At 55.5% G+C, this 19,592-nt stretch overlaps 1 protein-coding gene across 1 annotated transcript in view; it reads left to right on the top strand.

Moving 5' to 3' along the window:
* Positions 1-976: 976 nt before the first annotated feature.
* The window catches only part of WNT3 (Wnt family member 3), a 49,342-nt gene continuing 30,726 nt past the window's right edge, over positions 977-19,592 (top strand). The window contains exon 1 of the mRNA XM_028519839.2: positions 977-1,241. Within this exon, the coding sequence (XP_028375640.1) occupies positions 1,162-1,241 (80 nt within the window). The 5' untranslated portion in view covers positions 977-1,161. The remainder of the gene's footprint in view (positions 1,242-19,592) is intronic.

Below are 19,592 nucleotides of genomic sequence, written 5' to 3'. Positions count from 1 at the left end.
TTTTTTTAAACCTATGGTGAGGGATGGGGTATTTGGGTGCATTTGGTGTCCACACGGGGGAAAGGGACATTACCACCAAACCCCAGGTTGGAGCCAAGGGCTTCAGACAGGAAAGTTGGGGTGATTGTGTGTGCCTGGGGGGCAGAAGGGTCTTCCGAGGACCCGGGGTACTTCCCGCCTTTCACCCACCCCAAACAGTGCATCCACAAGACCCAGATGGGACTGCGGGTCCTGCTTCTGACCCAGCTGGAGGCCGGGCCTGAACCCCTCGAGGAGGAGAAAGTGACCCGGCTCTGGAGCAGGAAATGCTACTGGCTTCTGGTGTCAGTTGCAGGAAATGCAAAGGCAGCAGGAGGTCCCGATACCGATCTGATCCCTGACAAAAGACTCAAATGACACTCGGCTCTGTCCCCCGGCGCCGCCCGCAGCCAGACCTTCGAGCCTCCGCGGACCTTCCTGCGCGCCTCTCGGACACCCGGGAAGCGACCTCCTGCGTCCGGGTCGAGTGACTGGTGGCTCGCGGGCTCGGGAAGGCTGAGAGGGGGTGCATTTCCTAACCTTCTCTGCGACCCTCGGATCCAGTCCTGCAGGAGTAAGGTTTCTGGAAACATCTCCGTGTTTTCTACTGTCGATTCCTCAAAGGCCCAAGCCCCAAGGGGTCACGGTCGCCCGAGAGAAAAGGAGCCACCCATCCGTGCCCACGCCGACCCGGCACCACGTGAACGCCCCGGTCAAACCTCCATCTCCCTAAACCTGGCTGGCGGGGTGTCGCGGCGGCCCCAGGCCAGCAAGAGGGTCCAACGTGCCGTAGCCACCCCCCAAGTTCTCCCTGACTTCGGGGCGCGGGCTTTGCCCAAGTTTGCTGGGCGATGCCCTTCCCCGAGCCCGACTCGTGGGCCGGGCGGGAGGGGCGCGTGATTGACAGGCTGAACTACAGACTCATCTCTTACCTTAGGCCGCGGGCGCTGATTGGCTGCTCGCTGACATCCTCAAACCCGGCTGCTCCGCGCTGGGCTCGGAGGGGGCGGCTGCGGGTGGAGGTGCGCTTCTGACAAGCCCGAAAGTCATTTCCAATCTCAAGTGGACTTTGTTCCAACTATTGGGGGCGTCGCTCCCCCTCTTCATGGTCGGGGGCAAACTTCCTCCTCGGCGCCGCTTCTAATGGAGCCCCACCTGCTCGGGCTGCTCCTCGGCCTCCTGCTCTGTGGCACCGGGGTCCTCGCCGGCTACCCAATTTGGTGGTAAGACTCGCCTCTTGTCTGCCCGCGGCCCGATTTCTTCGCCGAGTCTCGCGGAGGTGGGGGGGGGGCGTCGGCTGGGGGTGGGCTCCGGCAGGGCTGGGGCTCCTTTCTCCTTGCTTCCTTCCAGCCCCCCACCCGCCCACCCCTCCTGGATTTTCTGCTGGTGTCGCCTTCAGAATCCAACTCCTGGCTTCTCTGATAATCACCATTTTCCCTGCTACTCGCTGCAGAGGCTGGAGGACTTTCCCCGTCTCAGAAGGTCTCTTGTTCTTAGATCCTAATAGCCTTCCACTCACCCCGATCTGGGGGCCCGGAGACCCTCCATTTGCTTGCAGTTGGGTCTCTGGAAAGCCAGCGCTGTCCCTGGGGCCCAGCCACTCCTCTTCTCCATTTTGGGGTCTTCATGGGCAAAATCATCCTGTTCCTTGCCACCCCCACCTCTGCCGGCGCCTCCATCAAGAGATTTCCCCACAATAACCCCCTTTTGCAGACTCCAATGGCTTCAGGGATCCCAGGGGCAGGGGACTGGGGGGGGATTTCGTCAGACTCTCCCCACTCTGCTCTAGATTAATCTTGAGCCTCAGAAGTGAGTGTGGTATTTGCTGATCCGAGATGCCATTGAATTCGGGTTTTATTCATTTCTCGCTTGTCCACCCTGGCGAAAGGGGGGCTCCTTGAAAATGTAGTTGTTCGGAAGGGGGTGGGTTTGTTCTTTGACCAAAACCCCAATTCTCCATGTTAAATTCGTTCCTTTTGGAAAACCGAGGACCGAGGAGAAAGGGAGACAGGGAAAGGAGAATTCCATCCCCGGGAAATGCAGATACAAAAGACATTTTTAGTAAATAAGGCTGGGAAACGAGGCGCGGTGTTTTGGGGAGGGGATGCGTTTATGGGGGATCCGACCAAGGAATAAACAGCCCTTTAGGGGACCCAGTTCCAGGGAGTCCCCTTGTTTTCCAAGCAGCCCCGTCACCCCCGGCAGGTCCCAGAGGCCAGAGGCGAAAGGCACACTGAAACCAGTGCTCTAAATTACACCCGCCTCTCCTCAGCCTCCAGCCCCCTGCATTCCGGAAAACTTTAATTAGAGAATCTTCCCCTCCTGGACATAGGACAGCCTGGGCCTGGGGGGTGGGAGGTGAGTAAGAAGAATTCAGGATCTGTGAGTAAAAAGAGGGGCTGTGGCCCCCGGGGTGAAAGTCGGAGAGGAGAGCCACCAGGGTGTGGTGCCACCCACATGTCCCCCTTTCCCTGGCTTGCCACCCCCTCTCCAGCCCGGGATAGGGGAGCAGAGCCAGGAGGTTGGGGGGCCACACCCTGAGTCTGCCTCCGGTTGTTTAGGGGTGGCAGCACTTGTTTCTGGGCGTTGGGGGCTAGGATGGGGGCGGGAGCGGGGCATGGACGAGGGTCTCTGTTTGGAAGGTGCCTGGAGGTGCTCCCAGGACAGACATCCAAGGGGAAGTCTTTCTTCTGTCCAGGCCACCCTTCCCTTGGCACTGGGCTGGCCTGAGGCCTCTTGTACATAAAGAAGTCAGTGGAGGTGGCCTGGGCATCCGGGGATTCCAGGCCGGGGGCTTTGCCTGTTGCAGGGAAGGCCACTGTGGAAGCCAGTCCTGCCTCTGTGGCACTGCCTGACCCTCTTCTGATCCCCCTACTGGGCCCATGTTCTTTGCCTTCACAGGGGCCCTGGCCAGGGGGAGGGTAGGGAAAGAAGGTGCAGAGCCCCACAGGCTGCAGGGGCCAGCTGGATGACCAGGTTCCCCCACTCCGCAAACCGGAAGAGGCACTTCCCCGGGCAGTGCCTGTGGGGAGGGTGGGGGTCGGTGTATAATGGTGTATGGGGGCACAGCTAGATAGGAACCACCCAATAGAAAAACCCGGAAGGCCAGAGCATTGGCCCTAATGTGACGCTGGCCACATGGATTGTTTGTGGGTTGGAAGGACAGAGATGCTGCTTTGTCTGAGCAGAGACCTGTGTGTGCGAGCTCTCTAGGTCTATGACCCTATGGGGTGGCATCTGTACACTAGTGAGTTTCTATGTATAGGAGTGTTTGTGTCTGCAACTGGGTGACCGTGGATGTGAACTTCATGCAAGATATGCCTGGGGAATCCACAGCCCATGACAGGGGTTATTGCTGTGTCTGCATAAAAGTGTCAGCAAGTGGCTGATTCTTGGGGGTGCAGAGAGAGAGTGAGAGAGGAAGTCTAAAAGTATCTATGCCTATGTCAAGGTCAGCACCTGTGTCTGCTTATGATACCACATGACTGTGTTCATGACTGGGCATGTGAGTGCTATGTATACATGTGTGTGCACATGCCTTTGTGACTATAAGGGGAAAGCCCCACAGATGTCTTTGTGCATGGGTACCGGTGCTCACGGCCATGACCTGATTGTACACATGACTTGTGTCATATGTATGTAAGTACGAATGTGAGCATTGTGTCTGGGTCTGCCTATGACCCCGTCTTCCAGTGCCAGCGACCGTGGCTGGGCCTGTGGGTGTATGTATGCACATACATGATCTATGGGCGTGAGTGACGTCCTGAGATTGGGTGCTCCGTGGGCATTCCTGGTCCTGGTTCGGCAGGAGGCAAAAGTCTAACGAGGAGGCCACAAGGGGCACAGCAGACCCGGGACCTGGGCTGGGCTATGAGGGGTGCAGAGCCTTCGTTGGCACAAGCTTATCCTGTCCTCCTGAGCACTGTGGTCAGCAGCCCCCCCTCTTAGGCCTATTGTCTTCGGTCTTGGAGCTGGGGTAGATGGTGGGTCACTTTCTCAGGGCTGGGGCCGGGCAGGGTCTGGGCTGGAACAGGGACAGTGGAGTGGATGAGCCTCGGATTCCTGTTCCCGCTCTGTCCCCGGGCAGGCTGAGCCCATCACCACTGCCCACTTTGGCCCACACAGTTCAACACATTCCCCAGGAGGGATTTAGAGGGAAAATCATTTATCTGGGGGTTCTATCTGTGACGCCCCTCAGGGACGCACCCCCATCTCCACGTCCTGTAGTGCGCCCCCCGGCCCCAGGAGGAGATAGACCAGAAGGTGGAGTGTGAGGGGCCTCAGACAGAGAGGCTCACGGAAGACGCGCTCCAGGGCCCTGCAGCCAAGTAGTGGCAGAGCTGGGACAGGAAGAGGTGACAGCAAGCGCTGATTTCTGTAATTCTTCTTGTCAGTCACAGTTAGAGCCTGGTGGAGGAACTTGTCTTTCTTCTCCTTCTTGGGGGGGAAACGAACTGGCTTATTAGGGCCCAGCCTAGTGCTTACTACATTCCAGAGGCAGGGGCCCTGATTGGAGGGGCCTATGCTGGGGGTCGGGAGCGCACCCCACTTCTGTGTGACGCACCTACCTGGGCCTCTGTTTTCCCCCCTTTCACCTGGAGCTCACCAGCCTGCCCTGCCTCACCGCTGGGGCTAGGAGAGAAAATGTTCTGCAGAAGTCAAGGGCAGTGAGCTGGGATATACACCTGAATTCTCCCCCCACCCTCCTCAGATCCATTCCCCCACTCAAGTGCTTGCCCTAAGCCCTGCCTCAGTTTCCCCATCTGTCAGGTGTCCCGTTGCCTCCCCCACCCACTCCCACCTCTGCCTTTCAGAGGCTTGTGAACATGTTCAGTCAAACCCCGTGGGGGTCAGTGGGCTGGGCCCAGGGAGGCACCTGGAGACTGCGGGGGAGGAAGGCCCCGGGCCAGGTGTTAACACTTGTAACAGGCAGGAATTACAGCTGGCTGGGGCTGGGGCTGGTGAGGAGCTGAGCTGGCTGGAGGCTGTTGATCCAACAGACAGACAGACAGACAGATGGGCAGATACCAGATCAGATGGCCAGGCTTTAAGCGGGTGGTCTCCCTTCCAGGGCAGGCCTTTCCCTGGGGGGCTGTTGCAGGGGAATCAATCCAGGTCTCTTGGAAGTGAATTCACAGCCCTTCTGACCACCCCACACCTATTGTGGGTGGAGCTTGGTGTAGAAAGGGAGCAAAAGTTGTGGCTTATTTGTTTGTATTCTTCTGATAGGACCCTTTTTGCTTAAAACAGAAACAGGTCAAATGTTTTAATAATACCAGGAGCCTGGGGCTGAGTGATGTTCTTGGAAGAACCTGCTTTAATGTGCAGGGAAGGCAAGGGGGAAGGGGCTGCTGTCAGAGAAAGTTCTCCTAGAATTTCACAGCATTTGTCATCAGCTCTGGGGCTCAGAGGTGAGCCATGGGTGGGGTCTGGCCTGGAGGACCTCCGGTGAGGGTGGCTGCCCAGTGGGAAGACCTTTGTGGGGAAGGTCGAAAGAGGCAGGAGCTAGACAGTGGTGTCCAGTCCTTTCTCTCGCACTCTCTCTTCCCTTCCTGCAGCTTTCCTGGCGGCAAACCCGGCCCGGTCCCACTGGGACCAGCACCCGCGCTCTCTGGCATCTGGTGCCTACTCAGTCACTGATGAACACAGGGAGGGCTCTAAGTGGAACTCCCCAGTGAACAGACTCAGCCAAGCAAGTGTCTCCCTCCTGCTCTCTGCAGAACTTAATGCCAATAAACCTGCGTGGTACTTGGGCAGATGCAGGATTGAAAAGGTGATATGGATACAACGTGGGCGAGGAGAGCTATGACCCTTGGGCTTTCTCTAGACTTCGAATGGGTCTCTCCTTAGTCTGGGCAAGGGGCAAGCAGCTTGGGTTTGAGGAAGGAGAGGTGGCTCTCTTCAGAGGAGAATGCAGCTGGCAGATCCTTCTGGGAAGAGTGGGAAAAAGGAGGACCTTTCTGACCTCAGAGTGGGGTGAGCCCAGGCATTGAGGAGGAACTGGTCTTCTAGGCTTTTCTACCCACCCTGCTGTGAGCCACAGGATCTTTCTAAAGCCCCCAAGGAGGGAAAGACACTCTCTACCCCCTGCCCCTAGGTGGGGGAGGAAGTATACCTCCTTCAAAGGTTGGGGCCATCCAGATATTGCATGGACATGCTCGTGCGTCTCCTGTGCTAGGAAGTGCTTGGAGCTGGGAGTGGGGAGACCTGTGTCTGAGCTCTGAGCTTAGCGCCAGCTGGCCTAGGGCGAGCCTCTTTCCTTCTCTGCACTTCAAGTCCCTGTCTTCCTCTGGGCTTCCTTTCCCTTGACCACACCGAGGGGTCACTCCTGGCTCTGGGAGTCTGCAGGACTATGACAGGGACACGACTCATTGCTGTGAAGCATGAAGCTCCGTGTGGCCCCAGTGCCACTCTCTCAGTGAGCCTGCCTGCCCGACCCACCCCAGGCCCATTCAGACACTCAGGGCCTGGCCTGGGCACCCAGACCTTTACGTCTGTCGCCCCATCCACTCTCAGTCCCAAAGCTGCTCCTAGGCTGCCAAGCTGGCCTGCTTGCACGCCCAGACTCACTTTCCCCAAATGCTCACATTCCTCTGCAGCCTTCCCAGATTCACATCTGGCTTTTCATGTACCCCCTGGGTAACCTAGGGCAGGTCAGCCTCTCGGAGCCCCATCTGGAAAATGAGAATAATGACTGCTTCTACCTCAAAGGGTGGTTGTGGAGATTAAATGAGTGAATACATGCAAAGCTCTTAGAATATTGCCTGGTATACAGGAAGGACTATGTAATGTTACTTTTACCCCTGTATGCAAACTATTTTGACGACTTTAAGTCATGGATCTAAATAAATATACCTCTTCCAAGAAGCCCTCCCAGATTGGCCCCACCTGTGTTAGTTTTCTCCTTATCTGCAGAGCCAGCTTGCCCCATTATACTCAGTACTGGTGACTATATAAGCCTGTAGCTTTAGTCTTAACTTGAGGGAGCTAGGCCAGGATACCCTGAACTCAGCTCTTTGCCTGCCTAAAAAGGGGAAAGGGAAGGAAGGGAAGGAGGGCACAGGAGTTTCCCCTAACTCTCCTCCCACTGCACCGTTTGCCAGACTTGCAGCCACTGCCATTTCCAGCTGGGACCTGGAGCCACCTCGGCCTGGGTGGGGGAGGGGCAGCGAAGGCAGGCTCGCGGAGGGGGAGTGGCACTGGGGCCGCCTGGAGCAGCCTGAGCAGAAGTTGCTCCTCCAGGAGCTGAGAGATGATTCAGAAGGTGATTTATAGACGGAAGGCAGAAAGCTTGGCTCCTGGCAGAGGCCTGCTGCTTAATTACATTCTTTGGGAGGTGGATGTATGAGTGGGGCGGCAGCAGGGGACCCACCTCGACACCCTCCCCCTGCAGGCCCTGTCCCTCCCTGTAGCTGCCCCAGCGCCAAGCAGGGTCCCCCTTTCCCCTGCTGGTGGAGTGGAAGTGCCCTGTTCTCAAGCAGACACTGCGTCTTTGGGAGAGCGGAACGGTTTCCAAGGGTGGGGCAAAAGGGAAGAGGGCAGACCAGAGTCCTGTCTCTTGGGACCCCCTGGGGCAGTCCAGGTCACAGAGGGTGCCGGGACACAGGGCTGCCTGGGAGAGATCACTCCTGCTTCTGGGGAGGTGAATAGCTAACTCACCTGGCAGAGGGTTTCTAGAATCTTCCTGAGGGTGGCAACCCTACACTTTCTCTCCAGTGCCTATCCAGCTGGGGCTTCTGGGTCCTTCCTTCAGGCGTGCTGATTTCTGCTGTTCCGTGTTCAGTGGGCTACAGGCTGGGTGCTGGGGACCAAGCTCTGTGCTAAGAGGCTGAAAGTGACTTCTTTGTTGTCAGGCAGCCTGTGGTACGTGGGCACATGGCCGCCTTAGATCCCCAAGGGTTCCCCAGGCAGGGTCAGACTTGTATCCGAGGGAGAGAAACTTCCCTATCTTCCTCTTAAACTAACATCTCAGGGAGTTACCTCGATGGAACTGCGGTGCTGTCGACAAGCAGCCCCCTTCTGTTCAGTCACCTGCTGCAGTGCCATCTGGGCCCCTCTGACCCATGTGGCAAGCAGCCTGACACCTCTCCACTGCTTCTGAGCTCCCAGGCAGCCTCCACGGCAGCTCTGAAAGTCTAAAACTCCGCCTCCAGTTCCTGAGGCTAGGAAGGTGTGTTGGGGTCAGGGGCCAGGGAAGCCCCGGCCTATTTATTTGGTTGCAGCTTGGCGTGTATGGCCAGGAAGAGTTGGCAGGGGTCAGGATGGGGACACCAGACAGCTCCCCGGTTCCCCCTGAGGCAGGCCTTCTCAAAATGGCCTCATTACGTGTGTGGAGTGAATTCCAGAAATGTCAGGCACACCCATACATCCAGGGGAAGGACGGAGCTGTGAAAGTACGCTCAGAGATGAGAGGGGGCGGTGTGGGGTGGGGGGAGGTCTCTGAGCAGGGAGTTAGGGGACCTGAGACCCTGCCCTGCCACTAGTTATAATGTAACAACATCAGGCCGAGACCCTTCACTGTTCTGAGCCTCAATAAACAGGGCAGTTGGTCACGCCAATGGCCTTGCACTTCCAGCTCTGAGATCTCCATCCTGGCTTGTGGTCACCCAGCTGTTAGGATCATCTGTGCCTGCGGGAGGTAGGAGGGAATCCCTGAGAGCTGCCTCGGGACAGGGTGGGAGAGCTCAGGACCAACCCTCACACTGGGACAGCTGTGAGATCATGGGTGAGTCTCTCCCTTCCCCAGGCCTCTCTTTTCTCATCTGCAAAATGGGCGATGAGAGTAACAACCACTGGTGCTGCCTGCCTGCGGAGCTTTTAAGAGCCGCAGGGGGAATAATCCTCATGAAAACCCTTTGAGAAGCATCGAGTTTTTCCTAGAGCAGTTCCCATCAGGGCTGCTCCTACCAGAAAAGAGCACTAACAGCCAGCTGCTGGTCAGAGGGTGCTCAGAACAGACCCATCTGGGCTCTCTTGTGGAGCTGGTGTTTCCAGAAAAGGAGGAAGGAATGGGTTGCAGACAGGAGAATTCTCAGCTCCTTCCTGGGGGTCCTGAGGCACAGTGGGGAGTGCGCACGGGAGGGAACAGAGGTCACAGGGCGCACCCAGGGTCACAGCTCAGGGCACCGGGCTTGGGGGCCCTCCCGCCCTCATACAGAGACCACAGGCCTGACCTGGGCTCAGCCCGACACAGAGGAGGGTTTCTGAGCAGGGACACAATGGTGGGGGGCGTGGGCGGAGGTGAGGAGGGCTGAAGGGAAAGGGCCAGGAGCCAGAAGGGCTCTTCTGAGGCCCGTGGTCACCAGGAAACCTGCATCACCTGGATAAGGCCTCAGACTGGGAGACGGTTCACTTGAGCTGGGCTGGAAAAACAGGCGGGCAGAGCATGTGTGTGGGGATGGGGGTGGGAGGGACGGGATCGACGGGACCCAGCACCCAGCTCCGTCCCCAGGCCTGTCGGGGCCTTCTTCGAAACCTGCCCCTGGGCACAGAGTTCCACTTATCTGCCCGAGCCAGCCGGGCCAGCGCGGAAAACCAATCTCCTCGGGGCCCTCGAGGAATGCAGACAGCGGCTGCGGTGGCCCAGCACCCGCCCACCCAGCTCCTCGCCGCCTGTCCTCCACACTGGGCGTTCTCAGGGTCTCTGTCCCCTGCTCTAAAACCTCCCTGGCTCCCCACTTGTCTGGCACCAAGGTTCTCTAGGATTGGCTCCTGCCCACCTGTCAGGTGTACATTTCATACCCCCTCCCCACGAGTCCCCCAGAATCCCTCTGTGCCTGGGCATTGAAATATCTCACTGCCCCTTCCTGCCCTCCCCACACTGAGCTGCTGAAATTCTACTTTCGCCTTCCAGACCTAGATCGAAACGCTCTTCCTTCGGGAAGCCCACCCAGATTCCCAAACCACTGTCCTCGCAGGGAAGGTGTTGCCAGTCCCTCCTTCCTGCCACCCCCACCACGGGACAGATGTGTCATCTGTGCCCACTGCCTTCTCCCATGGGCTTTGAGGGTCTTAGTTTTCTCCGCTAGATTACAAGAAGCCCCCCCACCAGGGAGAACCGGAGCTGTGGTCTGCACCCCAGGGTCCCCGCCGACCGGTCCCCAGCATTCAGCAGGGTCAGTAAGCAAGAGCACAACTCTGGGCCTGTCATACGCCCTGTCAAGGCACATGGACAAAAGGGGGTTTTGAGCGTGTCAGTTGCACATGTGAATCAGGATGGTGTTGTGAACAGATTGAATGAGCAGAATGAATGAAGACCCCATCCCCAGCTGTGACCCAAAGCTCAGAGCACAGCCCATGCCCCTCTGCTGGGCTCAGGGCCCCGGCTCAGCCACGCCGGCTAACAGCCGGAGCTGTGGACAGTGTGCAGGAGGCCGCCGACCTGGAGGCTGCCGTCCCGGAGGCCGAGATGAGCCTTGGCTCCACAGTCTCAGTTCCCCTTGTCTCCAAGGCCTCAGTTTCTCCACCCTAGCTCCATTACAAATGTCCCGTCTGTGTACTCTTTCTGCCCCTGCGCTGGCCAGCTCATGCTCCGCTCAGGTGTCTGTCCAAGTCTTTAGTTTAAAAATCGCACTTGGCAAGACTTGTTTCTCCACGCAGGAATAGGTCAGTGTGCTTGTTGACGGGGTCTCTGGGCAGGTCCCTGTTCACACGTCGTGACCTGGAGCCAAGTGCCCATTTCTCAGATGAGGACTCCGGTCCTGCAGCCCGTTCTCCGGATCCGTGTCCTGCTGGGCCTTGAGCTCTCTCCCTCCACCACCATCAGGCTCTACAGTGCACTTCTTATCTGGGGCGAGAATTTACTCATTCCACCTTGTTTCTCAAAGGACGGCTTTGAGGCAAGATTACATTTGACTTTCAACTTGAGAGCTGCTGCCTTGAGTTTATTGGTACTCTTGCTAAACATCTGGGAGGGCCCTTCGTTGGCAACATGTGCAAATCACTGGCAAGCCCTCCGCAGGTCCTCCAGCTGGGGCTGTGTGAGGCTGGCAGGAGAGGCCAGGTGACCGCTTTGTTGCGGGGGAGGGCAGGGCATCGGGCAAGTCGCTGCTTCCTGGGCCTCCGCTTTCTCACCTGTGAAACGGGGATGTCGGGCAACTGACCCCTCGTGTTGCTTCCAGCTATAAGCTTTATCATTCTGGTTCGTGATTTTTGCTTCTGGGCATCCGGTTTCCATCATACACATACCAGAAATTGACCGGACAGAATCCTCTTTCTGGCCCAAATCAGTTCTTGTGTCAGTATTGTGGATAGAGATGAGTTTTTGCAATTCAATCTTTAGCTTTATTTCTCCCTGAGGAACTAGCATGGCTTGTCCTTTCGGATAAAGTTCCTGGCTGTTAGGAAACCCAGAATCAAGCTTGAAGGTCAATACTTGCACCTGTATTGACCTTGACTTGGCACATTTGCCTTCTTCACCTTGTCCCTGAGTTTGTGTTTCATTTTATTATTTAATTCCGTGAATTTTATATAAGCTCCTTGAGGGCAGGCTCTGTCTTGTACACTGCTGTGTTCTCTGTGCCTGGAAGGTACATAGTAGATGCTCAATAAATATTTGTTACCTTTGGCCTGAATATTTGCCTTCAGCCACTTCAGATTCTATCTGGAAAAAGCAAGCTACACATAAATTAAAACAAACAACAACAACAAACAACACAAAACCTCTTGCTGTACTGGGGAGTTGGCCCTGACTGGGTAGTTTTGGGTTGTAAGAATTCTGGTCAGTTTCTTTCTGTCTCTTTCTCGTCAGCTTTCCCTCCAAGTCTGCAAAAGCCTTGTCTTAGGGAGATCACCATCTTTTCTCTTCCCCATGCTCTGCTTCATTCTGCACTTGCAGTTGGTATATCATTTCCCTCTTGGGAAGCTCTCTGGCTTCTGGCCAGTGATCGTGCCTCCCTCTTCCTGGGCTCCCTTCACATCTGGTTTCTCCCACAGGCCCTTGCCCCGGAAGCCAGCCAGCACTATTGCTGCCATTCTGCAGGTGACAGAAAGCCCTGGTAGCATCAACCCTGGGGACTCTCCTTCTGGGCTGCTCCCCCCACCTCCCCTCCCACCTCAGCAGCCCTCGTGGGAACCGCTGTCACTGTAGGGCATAGAGGGCAAGGTAGGAGGCCAGGCCCAAGGTCACACTGGATGAGCACCAGGGTCCTCAGTGCCAGCCAGGCCCTCCCCATCAGCAAACTGTAGAAGGGTTCTGCCAATGGAACCTCAGAAGAGGAGCAGAAGAGAGTGGCCAGCAAGGCTGCCTGGTGCCCTCTCTTCTCTAAGTAGCTTCTCACCTCCTCTTGGCTTCTGCCCTTGAACTTCAGGAAGGAGCAGGCCTGACCACAGGCCCAGTGGCTCTCTCTCTTAACTGAAACTTCTGCAGGAGAGATTCTGAGTCTTCCTCAGCTACCAGTAAGGATGGAGTCAGTGGCCCTGGCCCTGTCCTGGAGGCTAAAATAGACCCCACAAGGTTGGCATCTTCATCCCCGTTTTATCTGTGAGGAAAATCGAGGCTCACAGAGCCCAAGTAAGGAGCTAGGAGGCAGGATTTAACGGCCCATGCATGCTGCATGCTGAGGAAATGTAGCCCACTCCCCAACTCATCCTCCCAAAGGCCTCCGGAGGCAGATACTCTTGTCACCCTCCCTACAGAGGAGGAAACTGAGGCCTCAGGAGAGACACTTTATTGTCCAAGTCTGCACTGCCCCCAGGGCTCCAACCACGACACCAGCTGCTGAAGCCAGGCTTGCCACATCCCAACAGTTAGGAAGCTCCTCCTCAGGCCTGTCTGCGGTCTTCCCTGACTTAGCCAGAGCCCGAATTCTCTGATTTGGTCTCCTGTGGACGTGTGCATCACTGTAGACATTCAGCTTGCACTCAAGGCTGAAGGCGCATTTCTCACTGAGCCTTCCCTTTTCCAGAATGATCCCTCCTTTGGAACTCAGCCTCCTGCACACCTTGAACCGAAAGAAGGAGAGGGGTTGTTCTTCCCTTTTGATCTCTGCCAGCTTCTCTATATCTCTTTGCAAGTGCTAAAGCCCACAGGACTGCTTTTAGAACAGGGCAAAGGGGGCCCTGCCCCAGGCCCTTTCGATTTAGCCCCTCCCCACAGGACAAGGAGTCTGGGGTCCCACGATTTTGTGCCTGCCGAGAGCCCACCCTCCACCCCCACCATGCTCCACATACTCAGGTCCCTTAAGTGTCTTACCCAAATGGTGGTGAGCCAACCTCTGGGCTGTGCAAACCTCTGCCTGGGGTTCCTCCCGCCAGGACAAGCCATATACCCTAGGACTGAGAGGTGGTCCAGGGGAGGCTGTTTTCAGCATCTGTGGAGGTCTGGGGAGTGTCCAGCCTGGGATGGACTGGGGAGCAGACAAAAGGCTGGGGGTGGCTCTCCCGATCACTTTCCCAGCACAGCCTTCCCTGGAGAACCAGCCCTTCCAGGCGGTGAATAAAGTGCTGTATTTTGCCGTGTATACTGCACACTTCTTTGCCCAATTTTTTAGGGAAAAATAAGGATGCACGTTATACATGGGTAGTACTAATTCCGTATCTACATAAATGTTTTAAATTATTTTATTTTATTTTATTTTCTAAAAACATTTTAACATTTATTTTTAGAGAGAGGGGAAGCAAGGAAGAAAGAGAGGGAGAGAAACATCAATGTATGGTTGCCTCTCATGCACCCCCTACTGGGGACTGGGCCAGCAACCCAGGCATGTGCCCTGACTGGGAATCGAACTGGAGACCTTTTGGTTTGCAGGCTGGCACTCAATCCACTGACCCACACCAGCCAGGACATAATTATTTTATTTATTTTTATGCGTTGAAAGTGTGACTCTAGAAAGTAATAATGGTATCTGTATGCAAAACAATACCCCGTGATACAATAGTCAGTTTTGTTTCTAAATATAAATGAAAAATTGAATTAAAAAATTAAAATGGAAGATTTTTTTTTCCCCTGAAGTTTGGTCCAAAACATGGGTGCACATTATACACGGTAAAATATGGCATTTGACGAAGATGAGGTGATAGGATTTATTTTTTACTCATTGAAGTCTGTGTACAGGAAGGCACATAAATTATGTGTGTAGTTCCCGGGTTGGATGCAATGTGTGGTATTTGCAGTTTGTTGACCTGACAGGAGGCTGTTGCCACACTGGGCAACTGGCGGGTCAGCCTTCACTAGCATTCTTGCCGGGCCATGAGTGGTCTAGGAGGGGTGCGGGGGCTGGGTGGGAAACGGGCCCTCCAGGTCCGACCAGCACGGGATCTAGAAGAGGCTGGACTGCCTTTACCTTAACCATACACTTAAGCTCCTTTAGAGTCTGTTGTTCACCTCTTAACTTCAAGTCTCTTTGTAAACAGGACCTTTCCCTTACTTCATCTCAGCCTCAGAGGTTCTTCCTTCATGTTTGGTGGGTTAAATGGCCGGGGTGGGAAGAGCATTCAGGCAGGAGCCTCTGACTGGGTTGCTCCGCATTCCTAGCATGGCCTGTGGGGCCTGCACGAGCCAGCCCCCCTGCAAACTCTCCACCCTAACTCATCTCCCACCCCCCCCCTCCTTCACCCTCCCACCTGCCTTCCCTTGTCTGGGTAAAACCCAGGGCTTTAGGGGGCATTCCGCCCCTGGCTCTAGCTGGTTCTTTCTGTAGTATCCGGGTGACCTGAACGTTGCTGAGCTTCAGTTTTCTCTCCGGAAAGTGAGGGTGCTGTAAGACAAGCCTTCGGGTCTGGGGGTCCATACAGTTTGCCACTGTTAACCTAGATGTAATTATCTGTGTGGGTGTTAACAGTACCTTCCACCTCCGGACTTGCGTTTGCCTGCCTTCTCTCGGAATGACCTTGGGAAGTACCATTCATTCCTCCAAGGACGGTCAGACCCCGTGTGCTCCAGCGAGCCTGAATATTGCAGCTTGCCCTCGGCTCCAGCCCCAGTGCAGCCACATTCGGGGCGTATCTGTTTTACTGACCAGACTCTGAAGACCCCTGTGGGCAGGACCAGGTCCCGTTTTCTTTGCACCCACATCACAAGCCATAGCAGCACCACACCAGTAGGCCCTTTCAGGTGAGTCATCTGCCAGCCACAGGCCCAGACGTCCAACCCCAGCTGGATTCCGTGCCTCAAGGAGGGCCCTTCCAGGAGGACCTGCTGGCTCCGCTCACTACTTACCTCTTCATGTGCATCAGTCTTGTCTTCCCAACCAGCGTGTCCACCCCCTGAGGGCAGGATTCCGCTTTGTATGTCTTCGTATCCCCAGTGAGCCTGAATTCTGCAGGCGTGCACCTGGTAGTTTCTGTTGGTTGTTGGCCAATGAACCCGGCTTCTTCCAAACAAGCTCCTGTGCAGGCTCCGCTGGTTCCCGTCCCTGGGACAGTGTTTTCTTTCCTTTGTCTCCAATGCCCCGGAGGGTCCAGATTTGAGCTTCTAGCCTCTGAGCTGGAGGCAGCCTGGTGTTTGAGAAGAGGGTAGGCTCTTGGGCCTGAACTGGCCCTGGTGTAAAACTCAGCTGTGCTACTTTCTAGCTGTGGGACTTCGGGTGGTTTCTCTAAAAATTCAGTATGTGTATCTGTACCATAGGGGTAAAATCCTAATCTCAGGGCAGCTGAAATGTGAGGTTGAATGAAATAGTGCACAGGACCTGAGATTAAAGTTGAGTAAGTACGGAATGAATCGAGGATTCTGAGGGCATTCTAATGTAGCGAGGGCTCTAAAAATGTTCTGTCCCAGGCCAGGCTTCTGTGGTGCATTAAAGGTCTTGAGTTCCTTCTAGAACAGAAGAGGCCACGTTCAGGAAAAAACCACATGCATTATCTTGGTCTGTCCCATCCAACTAGCCTGTGTGAAGAGAGAAGTGAGGGGTGGGTGTGTGGCAGGACTCTGCGACTCACGTGGACCACAGAGACGTGGGCTCCGGCCTGGACCTTGTGTCCTGGCGTCTGCTCAGCCTGCAGGGACCTGTGGTTCTCAGGAAGGGGGGGTGGGCACGGTGCTCCCCCCGCACTGCAGGTTGCTTCCCATGCTCTCGCTTATCCGGCGCCAGTCACGGTCTGAACATATTCAATGAAGAATTTCAAGAAATAAACAATTCACAAGGTTTTGAGATATTTGAAATTGCACGAGAGAGACTCATTTTTATAACATGTTACGGTATAGTGTTATGGTTCTATGTTATTATTCGTATTGTCGTTACTCTCTTTACTGTGCCTAGTTATAAATTAAACTTATCACAGGGGTGTGTGTAGCAAAAAAGCATCGTATGCATGGGGTTTGGTTCTTCTCTGCAGTTCCAGGCGCCCAACTAGGGTGCTGGGACGTGTCCCCTGTGAATAAGGGGGCACTGCTGTAGATCATATGCGGCGCCTGCTGGAGCATTTACTGCGGTTCCAAGGACTGGTCTGTGTGGCCTTACTATGGCCTCGGTTCGGTTCATGGCTTAGACACTGGCCGTGTAACAGCCCGCTCAGCGCAGCGCGTTCTCCCCGGGCGCCGGGAGGCCTGGCTGGGGGTGGCCGGAGGCAGGACGGCGGTCACCGAGCTCTTCCAGCCTTCCCGTGAGAGGGCCTGCTGAGCCACAGGAAGGAGGAACTGAGGTGCAGAGAGGCCACGTAGTACATGTTGTTCTTAAAAATATTTTTGACGTGCAAATTTGCTAATCAATTTTTTTGTTGTGTGATACTGGACACACACAGAGAGAAATGTACCATGTGATACGCGGGGTATAATGGAAGGGTGATAACCCGGGCCACACCGCACCCCTGAAGAACCAGAGTGTGACCAAGGTCACATGACCGCAACCTGTGGCTCCTCCACCCCATCCCGCATCTCCCTCCAGACATGAGCACATGCTGAGTTTGGCCTGGTTTGCCGCCATTACTTTAAGATAACAGGTTTTCCCAGCTAAGAATACCTACCCAGTATAGGTTTCATTTAGCTTATTTTTTAAGCATTATAAAATTGGTGTATGCTATACGTAGTCTTCTATACTTTCTTTTCTCCCTTCACATATGTTTCTCAATTTCAGGCTATGTTACTGGGTATTACTGGAGTCCCTTTTCACAGCTGTATAATAGCCCACCATCTGACCATACCACCATTGGTCTATTGCATCTCCTGTCGGTGAACGGGTGTCTGGAGATGCCCATGAGGGGGGTACTCCAGGGGGACCTACCAGGAACGGAACTTTGGTTTGCAGGGTGTGTGACTCTTCTGTGTTGCAAGTGGATGCCCAACTGTTTTCCAAAGAGGCTCTGCCGGCTGGCACTCTCACCTTTGCTCTGACACTTGGGGTCTAGTGACTTTGTTTCTGTCCGTCTGGCAGCTATCACCTGTGACCCGAGGTCTTTGCTGGCCGAGGTGGAGCTGCTTTTGGGTCTTAGGGCCGAGAGCAGCAGAGGCAGGGCCGGGACCCAGTGTTGTGTCAGCACATGCGCTGGGAAGAACACGAGGCCCGTGGTGGTGGGTCTGCGGGGAACCCTCCCCGACTTCAGCTTCCAGTCCCTCAGCTCCTCGTATTGTCTGCCTGAGGGCCAGCGGGTATCACCGGCCATTCGGCGACGGGCAAAACTAGCTAACGGAGCTCCGGACTTGTCTCCCCTGCCTCACCTCTCCGCCGTCACCTCCCCTTCCCTTTCTGCCCCTCAGGTGCACCCCCGTGGGCCGTGAGCGCCCTGCCCACTGTCCAGAAATGACCCACTCCTTCTGGGAGGGCCCATCCCACCAGAGCCAGGGCGCGTGTCCCTGCCCTGCGTCCCAGGGGGCCACTCTGCCTGAGTTCCAGAATAACATCTCTCAGGTGCCTCTTCAGGGGAGACTGGAAGGGGAATCCTTACTTTAAACCTTTATCCAAACGCCGGACTCCTTCCCTCTGGGGGAAGAGCGCAGAGCTCCTCAGCACACAGCAGAAAGCGGACGGACGTGGCAGCCAGGTCCTGCTGGGTCTCTGTGCTGGTCCTCCCGCCCTGCCCTGGGGCAGAACTCCACTTCCCTGGGCCTCCGGTATATAAAATAGTTTTCCCTAAGGGAAAACTCCTTCCCATCACCCTCCACCTGCCCATGGCCCTGCCAGGATTTTTCCAAATCCAGCTCAGAGCTGCCACCTTCCTGGGAGTCTGCCTGACTTCCCCCTCCCGGCCCTTCCCTACACTTTTCGGGCCAGAGGTGGACGACACGTCCTGGGCCACTTACACTGGCCCCACGGAATCCTGATGAGAAGGGCTTCTGGGGTCCCATAGGTTTGAGAAGTGCCACCTGCTACTTCAAACCTCTTGGTGCTGATGGTGCTCATGAGTATATTTGCATCTCATTAGCATGTTAGCAACAGAGAAGCCCTGCAGGGATGACCCTTGTTTTCATTGATTTAAGCTGTTTTCCAAAAGTAATTAACCTCGAAGCCCATTTCCCCCACAGCTGGCAACTATCATCCATTTGGAAAATGTGAACTAGAAGATTCTCCTACCCCTCTCCTATGTCAGTTTGTCCTGTGGTCTGGTTCTCAGCAATCTGGCTGTGATTCCTCTGGCTTTGAAATTGTCCTGTGTGGACTAGTTCAGCCCACAGCACCCATTCCAGAGGAGCTTGAGCTGAATGAACGATGGGTGGAAGGAAGGAAGGAAGGAAGGAAGGATGGAAGGAAGGGAGGGAGGAAGGAGGGAAAGAAGGAGGGAAGGAAGGAAGGAAGGAGACCAATCAGCCAATGAGCCGCCACCCAGCTGAACCCTCTGCTGTCAGGCAGTCAGGAACCAGGCATAGCCGGTCTTCGTACTCTGGGGACACAGGTCTATCTGGCCAGGGTCAGACGCTGTCCATGGCATTTCCACCAGGCACACCCCCATCACCTCTGGTAGAATGAATCACTTCCACAGTAGGCCTCCTGGAATTTTCTTTTTGGGCAATCTGTCTCCCTGTGAGACCGGAGCCCCTGCAGGGCAGGGACCACGTCACACCCCCCTCCCAGTCCGCAGCTGCTGAATGATGGATCGCTCCTCCAGCTCCCTCCAGAGGAGGGCCGAGCCCCGTGGCAAAGCCCGCAGGCTCGGGAGCCAGACAGGATGTGTCTCTACTATCAGAGTAACCTCAGGCCAGTTACTGAATCTCCCACTTCACTTTCCTGGGAAAAGGTGGCGGTGATAACGGCCTCTCCCTTACAGGGTCGTTGGAGGAATGAATGAGTTCATAGGTGGAAAGCACACTAAACAGTGCCTGGCCGGAGAATGGCCTGGGCCTGTGTTAGCACTTCAGTGACAGCACCACTGTGATGAGAGCTTCACCTGCATTGTTACTGCAAGGACTCCTCCCCAGCCTCTCTGAAGCAGGCGATGTTTCCATTTCCTGTTAGGAAGCTGAGGCCTCCCAAAGGGATGAGGTAGCGGGTGGTAGCAAGGGGGCCGGGACCCAGGTCAGGCCGGAGCAGCCGGTCCTGGCCTGGAAGCGTTGAGGGTGCTGCTTACCTCTCGGGGACGGGGTGGCCCCTCCACTTCTCTTTACCTGCCATTGCCCTGCTGAGTGCCGATTGTTGGCACTCCATGGCACTGTGTGACTGCGTTGTACGTACGTGTGTGTGCATGAGAGAGTGTATCAGCAGGTGAGA

The sequence above is a fragment of the Phyllostomus discolor genome, chromosome 8 (assembly GCF_004126475.2).
Source record: "Phyllostomus discolor isolate MPI-MPIP mPhyDis1 chromosome 8, mPhyDis1.pri.v3, whole genome shotgun sequence".
NCBI classification, from domain to species: Eukaryota; Metazoa; Chordata; class Mammalia; order Chiroptera; family Phyllostomidae; genus Phyllostomus; species Phyllostomus discolor.
The sequence above is the reverse complement of the archived record's forward strand: the minus strand, read 5'-3'. Positions and strand labels throughout refer to the sequence as shown.